The sequence below is a fragment of the Triplophysa rosa genome, linkage group LG10 (assembly GCF_024868665.1).
Source record: "Triplophysa rosa linkage group LG10, Trosa_1v2, whole genome shotgun sequence".
Taxonomy (NCBI): domain Eukaryota; kingdom Metazoa; phylum Chordata; class Actinopteri; order Cypriniformes; family Nemacheilidae; genus Triplophysa; species Triplophysa rosa.
Window position 1 is genome coordinate 24959963 of NC_079899.1, and position 13399 is coordinate 24973361.

Consider the following 13399-nt stretch of genomic DNA (forward strand, 5'->3'; position numbering starts at 1 on the left):
CGGCCAGGCATCCGGCTGCAGAATCCTCCTGCGGTTAGACTGTTGTGTTAATAAGCTCAGGTCAAGATAACTTCCACTGGCAATAGCTTGTTGCACCTTTGAATAAAATAAAAAACTGACAATTGAATCTGAAAATTGAATGAAAAAATATGCGTGCCGGGGTTCATTGCAGAACTTCGGCTGTATTTCTGCACCTCAGGAGTTTATTACTTGTTGAATATTCGATGAAGATGCAGAGACGAGATGTTGTTGATGGTGGTATCACTTTATACAGTGTAAATGTTTGAAAAAAGTTGGAAAAATGGAGAAGAGCGTTCATCAACGTCAACTTGTGCGGGGTTTGGCTGTGCTTATTTCTGAAAGGCCCGGCTTTTTTCTTCTAAATTAACTGAAGGGTTGTCAAACGATTCATCGCGATTAACCGCGTCCAGAATAAAAGTGTGTGTTTACATAATATATGTCTGTGGGTATTAATTTTGTTTTTATAAACACGTACACACACATGTACATGAATGTAGGAAATATTGACTTTTTTTAAATGTAATTTTTATATTTACCAATAATTTAAATAATTAAATTAAATATGTGCATGTATGTATATATATATATATACAAGTTTATGAATTTTAATATTTTTCTTTAATAAATGCATTTATGTTTAGCCTATGTTTTTATAAATACAAAATTAATATGCACAGTACACAGACATATATTATGTAAACACATCACAATCGTTTGACAACCCTACGTAAATATTACAAATAAAATAATATTGATTGTTACAGGGGCAGTTCACCCAAAAATGAAAATTCTGATCATTCAAACCCGTATGACTTTCTTTTTTCTGCAGAACACAAAATAATATATTTTGAAGAATGTTGAAAACCAAACAACATTAAGCCCCATTGACTTCCATTGTATGGACACAAAACCACTGACACATTTCTCAAAATATCTTCTGTTGTGTTCCACTGAAGAAAGAGTCGCATAGAGGTTCTGAATGACACAAGGGTGAATAAACGAAGACAGTGTGAACTATCCCTTCAATAAATGATATCAGGAAAAATATCAGGGAAGAATATGTTCTGCATTCGGGTTGACATCAGAAACGAAGAAAACAAAATCACATTTGGGGAGAAAATCTGAATTGGGCACTTTAGCCATCCAAGCATTCAAGGTCACTTCAAAGACATTCCCTATTTGTTGTGCTTTGAATCCTTTTTACTCCCACTAAATTACAGACTCGACGTTCGTCATACTGTGCAAAACGTTTCACAAACATGATGCGCTATACCAGTCAAAAGAGGTATTTCCTTTATAACTTTAAATCTTTTTTAATCCTTTAAATTCAGATTATAGGCAGACATGGGATGTAGTTCTTGCCTGCAGGTCAGCGGTGTTGACAATAACTAAATAAAAACAACTGAATGCTGGAGGCAACGGTGTAAAATTAAGATCTGAAATATCAGACGTAAAAAGCCTGATACATCCAATCAGGCAGTAGAACAATGTGTGAAAAATGAACTGTTAAACACACAAGGCTGTGCTGATGTGTTCAACCCATCTCCATTTCTCCAATGTAATGGTTTTAGCTTGCTGTAAACACCAAGACACGTACAAATGTTCCTAAACAGATACTGTAAAAATACAGACTGTATGTACATATCAAATATATACACTTGTCGCTTGCTCCATGGTAACGCTTGTTGTTCCTCTTGTACGCAGAATTATGCTATTTTGTTTTTCCCCCGAAAGCAAAATGACATGCATTTGGAGAAACAAGAATACATCTGAATGGCTGAAATAAAAAACATGGATGAGAAATGAAGGAGAGCGCCGGCTGTCACAGGGACGACTCGTATTGCAACAGCTCGTACAGCAGCGGTCCGTCCCTGTATCGGATCCCGACGGCCGTGGGGGTCATAAACTGGAGGATGTTTATCGTTCTTCTCAAGCGCCTGTCCACAAAGTGGGCGTCCCAGGCCGGGTAACGTTTCCTGGGCATGTCGATCTTGATGAGCGGTCCGTCCAGCCTGTACCGGCCCGAGGGCGGAGCGGGCTCGCGCACCTGAAACACCGGTAGACAGGTGTGTGCCGCATCGTCATCGTCCTCTTGGACGAAAGCCCCCGTGGAAGCCCGCGTGGGGATGGGCTGGGACGTCTGGGGACCGGGCGCCATGGGCTCGGCCTCCGGGGGAAAAGGAAGTCCCCAGAGGAGCTCAGCGCAGCAGGAACCAGCTAGCAGCCTTATTTTGGGTCCCATGGGATGGAGGAACCCGTAGTAGATGCCCATGAGCGCCACCCCTGAGGCGAAGGTTAGGTACACTCCGCAGAGCACCGGCACCGCGTAGGAATCGGTGGCGACCGGGTCTCTGTACGCGTACCACAGGCAAGTCAGCACCGTGTTTTCGACGAGCACCACGAAGTAGTAGATCACCATGCGGTACCTGGTTCGGCCCTCCTTCACGTTGAACCAGCAGAAGATGTAGACGATGCCCACCACCATGTTAAAGAGCACCTCTTCCCATTTGGACATGCAGAAATCCGTGCCGCCGTGCACGATCCAGAAGGCCATGGCGCACCAGTGCACCACCACGAAGATGCCGAAGTAGATGTGAAAGACGGAAGCGAAGAGGGCGAAGGAGAGCACCCGCGACGAGATGGTGAAAAGCCTCCAGAAAATGTGGATCAGAGCGCCTCGGTAGCTCATGCTCTTTTTGTCGTCTCGGGAATCCCGCAGGAGCTTGTGGTACGAGGCGAGGACCCAGGCCAAGGAGAGCAGCGAGGCCACCGAGGAGACGCCTGCGAGACGACACACATCGACACCGACATGTCTTGAAATGGACAGCAAACACATTCAATTTGCAGTGAAATATTTCCCATTGAGTCATCAAGCATTACCGGAGCGAAACGTTTGTGGGTTTAGTGTTATACCGTTTTACTCACACTGCAGCGTCTCGGCTCGGTTCTTCTGGATCATTATGCAGAGCTGTAGCACCAGTTGGGGGGCGCTCTCCAAAAACGTCTCCAGCAGGCGGAGCATGTTGACGTCAGCGTACTCGTACATCATCGCCCAGTAAAAGCGCCGCCTGTGCTCCTTCCGCCGTCGACTCTGAATGCCCAGATACATCGTGCGGATGTACCTGTTCAGACATAATGAAAACAGTAACACGTACATTTGTTACCTACTGAATAGAATGAAGTCTGCAAGTTTCACATGTTACGAAAAGCTTATGGATATTCAATTGTTTTACATCTTCACTTCTGGACAAAACAAGACTCAAATTGACATACGTTCAAATGATTAGGAACATGTATATACAGTATATTTAAACAAGTAAAACACTTGGTATGAAACTACATTCGTTAGCAAAGTGTTAACATCATTTAACCTACATTTTACCATAAATATACGAAATACACAGTATATACATGTATACATATACATATACATATACAGTATGTATATACAGCCGTGGAAAAAAACAAAATAAAGAGACCACAACAAAATCTGTTTTTCCTGATTTTAAAATGTACTATTTTTAGGTAAGTGTTTAGGTAAAAGAATCACTTTTGATTCATTCTGTGAACTACTAACAATATTTCTCCCACATTTCAAATACAAATTTTGTTTCTATTTGCATTTATGTGCAGAAAAGTAAAACTGGAGAAACAGGTGGAAATAACAGGAAAGATGCTCTGTATTTTTTCAGATCTCAAAAACGGCAAAGAAAACAAGTCCAGATTCACTTTTAAGCACCAACATTTCTACATGTTTTTAGTAAAAGTTCAAAAAAGTATATTTTATGTGATAACCTGGATTTTTCTCACAGTTTTCACGTGTCTTGTCATTCTTTCATATATTGCTGTTGTATGACTTTATGTCACCCCTGAGGTTTGTTTTTGTTGAAATTCAACAGACACTGGACTGGTATGACCACAGTACATCTAGAAATTAGCATTACATGAACATTTTAATTACATTTTTTCTACGGCTGTATATATATATATACAGTATACACAAAAACTAAGCGACCACTCCAAAATGATTTTCCATTTATAGGTATGTGTTTGAGTAAAATTATCATTTTTGTTTCATTCTGTGAATTTGTTATGCCTAATTTCAAATGGAAATTCTCCCAAATTAAAATCTGCATTTATTTGCAGAACATTAAAATGGGACAAATGAGTCAAAAATAAATAAACAAAAAAGATGCAATGTACAATGACATGTGATGTCGGCAGATCTTGTATAGTCCAATGGACGATGCGTATTCATGTTTTTGAGCATGTGTGTAAACATATCTACCAAAAACTGAAGCAGGACTTCTACAGTATATACCGCAGGACTGTGAGACCCATTCCTTCTGTCAAAAAGTAAAAACATTCAGCCAAAATAAAAACATGCACTAAATAAGTGTCCTCAGCTTGCGTTAAAGTCTTGCGGTACAGAATATCGATTAACATCCTGTACAGTACTGCTTACATGCAAACAAATCAACATTGTGTTGACCTACAGCCAGAGGATTTACAACACTCTTCAAAGTTTACCGTCGTGCACGTCACAGCATCTCACAGCGGAGGCTCTTCAATGGCTTTCATTCACTTTATGTTGGTCCTTCACTTCTGCACTGAATGGGTACTTGCACAGCTGTGCCAAAGATATCGATCCGGTCGGGAATTACTGTAATGTGGAGTTTTATGTCACTCGAGCTGTGTTAATCAATACTGATCTAACAGCAAACGGCCAGAGAACCGAATTTACTGTACATTGAAAGCTTTTACATGTAGGCAATGAGTCATGCGAGTAATTTGCTTTCAGTGTAAAATCTGTGTGGCTGCTTTGAACACATAAATAAATTTCAATTTCAAGATACTTTACTGACATGATTGCATGACTTCACAATATTGCCAAAGTATTAAACATATCACAAAAAGACAAACGTTAAAGTTAAATTAAATCCATAGATATAATAAATCAGACTTCTGCTGATTTGTAAGTTACTGAAAAAAAATCCTGTTAGGGCTTCGGGAGTTCTCCTGATTAGTCCTTTTTGGGGAACACTTTTGGGAAATAAAAGGATTTCCTCCGTTTCATATCTGGGAGAGAGCATATTGAAACAGACAATGGCAGCAGTGGGAAAACCATCAGGACCGTTCTGCATGTGTGCGATACGGAGAAGTCTTTGATAAAACTGATGGCAATTTCTTTTCATTCCGCCTCAGTCTGAGCAGTTTCAAAGCGCCGCCGTTATTTGAAATGAAACAAGAACAAGTTTGACGCTTGGTACCCGACAGACCGAATGACTATCAGACTAAGTGAAAAATGAAAAAGCAGTTTTGTGCAAATAGAGAATGGGCTGCATGCACAATTAGACGTATTGTTTTTAGAAAACCTGATATAATTCAACTGTTTACGACTGTGGCAGTGGCATTTTGAAAGAGATGAATTTAAGGATGCAAACTTTTAAGAAAGGTTGTCTGCTTGACAAAAAAAGAATCCATCCATCCATCATCTAGAGATGAAATTAGAATGTGCTGAAAACAACCCAACTAGCCACATTTGATATGAGGATAATGACTCCAAAGGTTTAAGGGGTCATATGACACGGCTAAAACTAATATTATGGTTTGTTTTAGATGTAATGTAATGTGTATACACGATTTAAGGTTCAAACACGCTGTATTTTCCACATACCGTGCATGTTTGTATCTCCTCTTTGGAGCTCATGGCTCTGAAAAGCGAGGTGTGCTGTGATTGGCCAGTTCACCAGTGCGTAGTGATTGGTCGAATGCCGCAAGCGTGTGAGGGAAATGTAACGCCTCTTACCATATTTGGAACATCAGGTTCCTCTTCAATTGTACTGACAGGTACGCCCACCTTACTTGCGTCTACATTTGGGCGGTCTTAGTCAAATCAGACCACCAACTGACGTAGATTTGTGGGGGTGTGGTTACACGAGGCGTTTCAGGCAGGTCTGGGTGAGCATTCGCTTTTACATAGAATGCATCTTTTGTTCCCACACTTTCATTTTTGCAATTTTACGTGTCTTAATACATGCACGGGCAACTTATAACACACCAAAGACACAGAAAAACACGTGTTTGTGCCATATGACCCCTTTAACAAGATGCAACTCAACCAGCGTGCAGCTGAGCAAACCAGGAAAAATCCATTAAAAAAATCCAGTATACTGTATATCCACTTTCTCTGTGTTTTATTTGATGTAAATGATACAAATATCAGGTATAGCAGTGATTCATGTTGAATTTCAGACAACAAGGTCTCTCCTTTATTTGACCTCTACAAGACAAGATCAGCGATCTGCTATTTCTAGCATGTGCATCATGACTCAAAAAACAAGCTGCCGAGATCCTGTGAACTCTGGTTTTCTTTCAGCACAAGCTTTAGACTTCTTTTACCTTTTACAATCTAAGCACTTTTCAGTGCCAGCAATCCATAATAAATGTCTGTGCTGTGTCTTTTTCATCCTGCCATCACGAAAACTGATAAATATAGATTTTTAAATAGCATTACTACTAAAGGGGTGAAATAACGAAATTACAATTATTCTGTTAGCATACAGTAGCTTAAAGTGATACTTCACCCAACAATGAAAATTCTGTCAAAATTTACTCGCACTCTTGTCATTTCAAACCTGTATGACTTTCGTTCTTCCGCAGAACAAAAAAGATGATATTTTAAAGAACGTTGTTAACCGGCACCCATTCACTTGCATTGGTTTTGTATCCGCACAATAGAAGTGAATGGGTGCCGACGCCTTTTGGTTCCCAACGTTCTTCAAAAATATGTTCTGTGGAAGAAAGAAAGTCATACCGGTTTGAAATGACAAGACTAGAGCATGAGGAAACGATGACAGAATTTTTGGGTGCACTTTAAGACATTACTAGGTTTTTAAAAGAGATCTCTGATGTCATACTTGATTCTGCTAGAAGGCAAATAGTTTAAATGGAGAGAAAATGGGACATCTCCTGCTTCTCACGAAGAGACCCGGTAATCTCACAACGGTCTGTGCTTAAGTTACACCTAAAGCCTCAACAACATCTCAAACTGTCCTCGAAATCGCCAAGAAACTACATACAGGCTTCTACAACCTTGGGCAAACACACAATCCTAAACTCACACATTTGAGCCAGTGTTGCTGTGTTGGACAGAACAGAACGCAAACAGCAACCCAGCTTCAGAATATCAACTTACAAATGTCATGGGATGAAATATTCATTTAATAAAAATGACACTGCTACAACGTTTTTACAACTACTAGAGCCAAAACAGCAACTTTTGCTCAGTGGTTGATCATAATCCTGCAAAAAGTGCTCAGGCAAAATGAGCCAGCGTGACGCACCCAACATCCAAGGTGGCATGAGTGGGTAGATGAATTGAACTATAAAAAATGAAATGGTAAGTCTGAAAGACGGATGGATATGTGATGCAGTGAAGTGTGTAGAGAGGCAGTCGGGTCTCTCATCCCCAGCTGCAGTTAAGTGGAGGCAGGAATAGCTCTGTAGCAGGGTTAAAGGAAAAGTTCATCTCAAAATCAAAATTGTGTTGTTTTTTACCCACCCACATGACGTTCAACATGTTTTAAGACCTCTCGGCGTCTTCGGAACACAAATAAAGATATTTTAAGTGACGTCAACACCATTTTGAACTTTTCCTTGAAGATGTGAACTGTGGGGCTCAGGGTCAGGCAAAGATTCAGGTCGGTGTGCCAATGTCACAGCGACTGCTAGTCTCCTGTGTGCTTTATGAATTCATAACAATATCACTGTTTTGTGTTTTTATAAATATTATATGTCAGAATGCAAACCAAACATAAGGATTTTTAAATGCATGAGCTCATGCATTGCACGTTTAGGGTTTCATTAATGTCCAAGCGTCTCCTTGGCAAGATTCATTGTAAAATTGTCTTGATGTTGAGCTGAAGCACGTAACACCAACTGGACATTATCTGCACATCTAAATTCAAAGGCCTTTCGCAACAGGTGGGCTCAGTCACGCTGGGGTCTTACACAATCAACCCCCATCAGTGTGTGATCTGTGCCAGCAGCAGCATATGTGCATCCCGAGAGTGTAAGTGATGCAAGCGGGAAGCCGATTTTCTGCTAGAGCCTGCCAGCGTCTGGTCACCCGTGTGCTTGACACGCCATCTTAACCGGCGTGACAGTCAACTAATTGTCCTATTCTGGCCTGCAGACACTTCCTGTGTTTCCTGCCATCAACATGTCTACTTATATATCTCACCGGTCTCAGTAAACAGGTAACAGTGCGACAGAGAGATAATCATAAATATTGAACATAACGCAGCACCACAGTTGTGATTTAAGATTCAGAAATACTGTAAAATTACCATTACTATAAAACTGAAAGATTCTTTCAAATTTCCACGTAACTGTTGTTTAAAATAAAATTGCACTTTATTAAAATTGCATTTTCACCTCCATATGCAAACTACTTTTATCTATAAAGTCTTAGAAAATTAGGCATATTCTATTGACCGTGTTTTCATTATGCATTGTGACATTATATTAACTGCTTTATGACAATTTCTTTATAACACTTATCATTTTCAATTATTACTATAATATATAAAAATGCATTATAATAACAAGAAATATGTCCATACAAACATCATATAAATAATATCACAAGACCGAAAATCCTACTAAAATAGTCTTCATTTTCTGTATTCGTTTTTTAACTTATTTTTATTTGTTTATTGTGTTTAAATGTGACTTTACTATTACATTTTACGCATCTTTTATTTCATCTTATTTTCATTACATCTAGCTCCTAGAAAATATGTATCGTCCATGAAAAAAGATGAATGTAAATAATATTATTTCATAAAATCAGCTGAACATATAAAGAAGCAACATCTTTTTACAATGTTTTGAAAACTAAATGCCCTTATTAATGAGACGTCTCCAGAACCATCAGCATCAAATTCATTTGACATTGAAAAAAGACTCGAATATTTGCATTGCAACATCCTAACGATGTTCTTAAAAGCATCTTATAAGCAGTGGTAAAGATTCTACATCGGTCTGGATGGCGAAGGGAGAGCGGTTTGTTTTCCTCTAGCAGAGGTCATTCACGTGAACTCGTCACGAGCTCTATCGATGCCACACCGTGTCGTTCTGCTGAAACGGACTGTTTAGCATCGTTACACAGATGCTTGGGGGAGACTGCGCGAGCAATAAAACGCGACAGACAGAAAACAATCGAGAGTACTTCATGTCGCGTTCACCCTCGCTGACCACTGCGTTACATTCGACTGCTCTTTGCGTCAAAGCATGCATGTGTAATGCACGTTTCTGTTCCTGTGGGCAGTTTTGAAGCGATGTCACGTGCATTTGAAAAACAGCGAAATGATGGATACCCGCACCGATGTGTTTGCATGCGCCTGCATCCAGGGCATCAATATAAGGATGCTGACCGGTCAAAACAACCAAGAACCATTTGCATCTAGAAAGCATATACGTTCATGTAAGGCGTCAGCATTTACGAGGCGTCTCTTACCTCCACACCTGCCCCATCTGAAGTACGTGCACGCAAGCGTGCCATATCCAAATAGAGATCATACACCATCGGTCCCTGCTGTAGATGCGCGAACTTAAATCCGCCGCGGCGTTTTTGCTGAGCCCCTCCACGGCCCCCGTGCCACCGCCGGTGTAGTCCTGAACAAACCACCTGAAACTCAGAATCTGGACCAGCACCGACGGCACCAGCACGAAGAACAGGGTCAGCCCGAACCACAGATAGTCCCGCTTGGAATAGTAGTCGACGGCCAGCCACAAGTCCGTCCCGACATCCCAGAAGAAGACGAGCAGCGCCAGGATGATCCACAGACAGTCCAGCCACAGGCGCTCCTCCAGCTGGTGCTGATGCTGCGGCCGTCTCCATCCTCCAGCATCACTCTTCCCGAGCAGAGACTGCAGACACGCGCTCCGGCAGCCCCAGTAACACGACGACGAGTGGCAGCAGTGGCAGATGTGTATGGCCGCGCTGTCCAGAGCGTCCTCGTCGCCGGCACCGGTCGCTTCGTCCAGGTTGTGCAGCTGGGCGAAACCGGTAACGACCCCCACGCCATCGGATTTTGCTGCCATCTTGCTCCATGAAACGCTTCATCCCCCCTTCTTCCGGGGCTCGTGGCGTCACTTCCGCAATACCTGTGCTGGTGTGTGATATTATTAAAATTGTCTGTGGATGTCAAATAAACGACGAGGAAAGTGGGGTTAGTTGTCACAAGGGATTGTCACGGGAAAGTCCAAACTTGTTTTAAAGGCTTAGTTCAAACCCCTCTCAAATCATGGTTTTTGCAAAAATAAAAATGGAAATGAATGCAGAAACTTTAAGTGTGTTCAGAATCTATGTATTATTAATAATTGCAAACTGCCACATATTATTGTTAGTCAAGTTTTCAGTACCAGCCAAAAAAACCCCAGATGCTTAACGTTTGTACAAGAAAACGGAAGAGTTCTGCAAATACATAAATGTCTCCGAACAAAAACGTTGTCTATTTGTGTTCAGAAAACAGTACAGTTTCATGTAGCCTACTGGTGAATCATTTTTATTTTGCTAAAGAGCCTATAAGTTTTATAATGGCAGGTGCATTGTCACAACTTTCCCCAATTAGTGTTGCTGGCGATGTGTGTCCGATCTGTTCCTGAGTCTTCTAGACACACACGCAAGTTGTATTTTCTGTTTGATTCAACTTAACATTGTATTAATGCTCTTTTCATATTTAAGACGGTTATGTTTCAGACAAAACATTGTCTCTGCAAACACATTCTGTGAGCTCCACTATATAATCACTGCAGTTTCAACACAGGGGAAATAAACTCCATTAGCAGAGCGCAAGAGTCTGTGCCACAGGATATTACACAAGCGGCCATCTTTAATGCCCTCCCTCAGGGTGCGGAGAATCCAAACCTCAAACAGACCCTGTGCAGAGATATTGCTGCTTCGACGCTCATCACTAATTAAAACTGTCATGATAAAAAGGACCGAGATGAGAACATTGTCAAGCACATTTCTAAGAAAGTATGAAGAACTATATTTTTCGCTTAGCTAATCATCCATACAATGTGGGGCAAAGGGATAGCACATCTTTCTGTAACGTTTCTTTTTTTGTGTGGAAAACAGTTTGTTGAAACAGTTCTAACTCTCTCTGGGGATCACGAAAGAACAAGAGCATGACATTTTGATGAAAGCTGACGTTGTGACTGTGGGCGAGTGAATACTGTAAGTGAGATAATTGCCTGGAGATCTCTTGAGTTCACTGCTGCAACTGCAGCACACAGTAAATCTATACTTTTGCTTGACTGGCACTGATGGTGCCAACTGCACATTCCATGTTTCTAAGTTCAATGAGTTCGTGATTTTAAATGAATGAAACCTCTAGAACAGATGTTCAGGCTCTGCAATACATTTGTTAGTTAATTAGAAAACAACAACTGGAGGAAAGTTCCACTGGTTCTTTATGGACGACTCGCTATTGATTCAAATTAGATTAAATACATGGCCAGAACAAAACAGCCTAGTCTTCTCTTTCAAGGTAGGAACAAAATTGAAACAATTAGACAGAGGGTTCTTTGTGTTACTCTGCTGCAGTCCACGTTCAGAAAAAACGATGATTGGGAAACAGGATGTCTGATTATGTCTGTCAATAATGTGACTGATGCTGAAAGGACTGACATTAGAATATGAAGAAAATGAGATATATGGTGTGCACCCTCCAGTGTACAAACGGTGCAGGTGTCAGTGAAAGTAAATGCTTTTTTTAAAATTAATATAACTTTACATCGAACACGAGAGAGTGTCAAATTCAGCATTTAGAAATAACTGGATTTTTTTCACCGGTCACAACAACACCGCACCTGTGATTTCGGTGCCGTTCGTTTTAGTGCAGCGGTAGAAATCCCCCTTGCTCACGACGCCAAGCGAAGCGCCGCCGTCAATCCCACAAACCCCCGCGAGAGAAATGATTTTGAAAACGCTCGCGCACCTTCGCTCAAAACACGCCGGTGGAAAACTGTTTCTAAAATTACTTTTATAGAGTAATTTTTAAAAAATTAATGACGATCGCGTCATTACTTCCTGTCGCGAACACGCTCGTCTTTGTAAAACAAGTAAAACCACAGACTGTCAGTGTGGTGAACCTCTCCAGTACAGACAAACATTGCAATGCACACCCTTCATAATAATAAATTAGACTTTTTTATTTGTTTAATATTTAATATCATGATACTGTTATTTTGTACAAATTAAATGTGCATGTTTTTTCATTAATACATTGTATATAATAATTGTACTATACATGCCATATGAATATAGTTTATTTTGTGTGATTAGTCTAAAGAGATTGTCTGAGGTATTGCTCCTGACAGTCAACCTAAGAAAAAATATGTTTACCAGGTATGCAGAAACAAATGTAACTCTTGATGACATGCATCTAAATGCAGCAACCAAAAGGGAAATGTATCCATCACTGGCTGTGTGTTGTTACAACAAATGCAGGTTGTTTATATATACAAAAGTTGATAGTATAACAGATACACTCTCCTCTGGTATATGAAACAAATGTAAGACATACTGACCATCTGGCCATGCAAAGCCTAGGATGTAACTTTTGTTGAGGTTGGAAACTTAAATTCATGACCAGAAGGTGGCAGCACGTTTTAATTCTAATTTTAAATACAGTTGTGACCCTGTGCGTAAATTTACACCCAAGTGCAGTAGGGCAGACTTTATTGATGTACACAGAACATTATCATGTATCATCTTCATTCAGATGTCACGTTTCTTGCCAAAATGTTTTTTTTACCACATTCTGAAGCATGAGATGTAGTCTCCATGGTAACACATCACTGATGATGCCTTTTAAATCATATTTTTATCTGGGGCAGCTGGGAATGAGCCTGGCCAAACTGCTCAGGAAAGTTTCACAAATCTTGTATTATTCATCAGCTGAAGTTGCAAATATCATGTTCAGGACATGTTCTGTGGTCGATGTTTGGAATTTCTGGTTTATATGTTAAAAGTTTTGACAAACCTTGTGTTAATTCAAAAGTGACATTTAAGTAAATCTCCTCAACAATCTTAAGATATTTCCACAGTGGTGGTTTTCTGTTGTCTGATTTAAAATTGAACACAGATCAGTTTGATAACATTGTGTCTGGGTTATTTCTGTCTAGCTGACAGCTGGCCTGTGATCTTATAGATGACATCAATACCCGCGGTGACTGGGGCTGGAAACACGACTATGACCTTCGAGTTGATTCAGACGATGCTCAACTTAACTGGCTTCGATTCCAGGCTCGAGCACACTAAACACCATCTGTGCTCAGGTTTTGGGGACCCCGTGGAATGGAT

General features: G+C 40.5%; 1 protein-coding gene across 1 annotated transcript; it reads right to left on the minus strand.

Moving 5' to 3' along the window:
- Positions 1-699: 699 nt before the first annotated feature.
- On the minus strand, positions 700-10316 carry xkr6a (XK, Kell blood group complex subunit-related family, member 6a). The gene is made up of 3 exons (XM_057344022.1): positions 9545-10316; positions 2947-3143; positions 700-2802 (listed from the first exon to the last, which is right to left on the minus strand). Exons 1-3 carry the CDS (start codon positions 10129-10131, stop codon positions 1844-1846), a joined length of 1743 nt encoding a protein of 580 aa, XP_057200005.1. The 5' UTR covers positions 10132-10316; the 3' UTR covers positions 700-1843.
- Positions 10317-13399: the final 3083 nt, after the last annotated feature.

What these genes read in the sequence shown, in the direction of transcription:
- xkr6a (XM_057344022.1), bottom strand. Translation starts at nt 10,131, where the DNA reads ATGGCAGCAAAATCCGATGGCGTGGGGGTCGTTACCGGTTTCGCCCAG. An exon ending in CAGATGGGGCAGGTGTGGAG is followed by an intron (nt 3,144 to 9,544) that starts GTAAGAGACGCC and finishes ATGTCTGAACAG; the next exon opens with GTACATCCGCACGATGTATC. An exon ending in CCGAGCCGAGACGCTGCAGT is followed by an intron (nt 2,803 to 2,946) that starts GTGAGTAAAACG and finishes GTCGTCTCGCAG; the next exon opens with GCGTCTCCTCGGTGGCCTCG.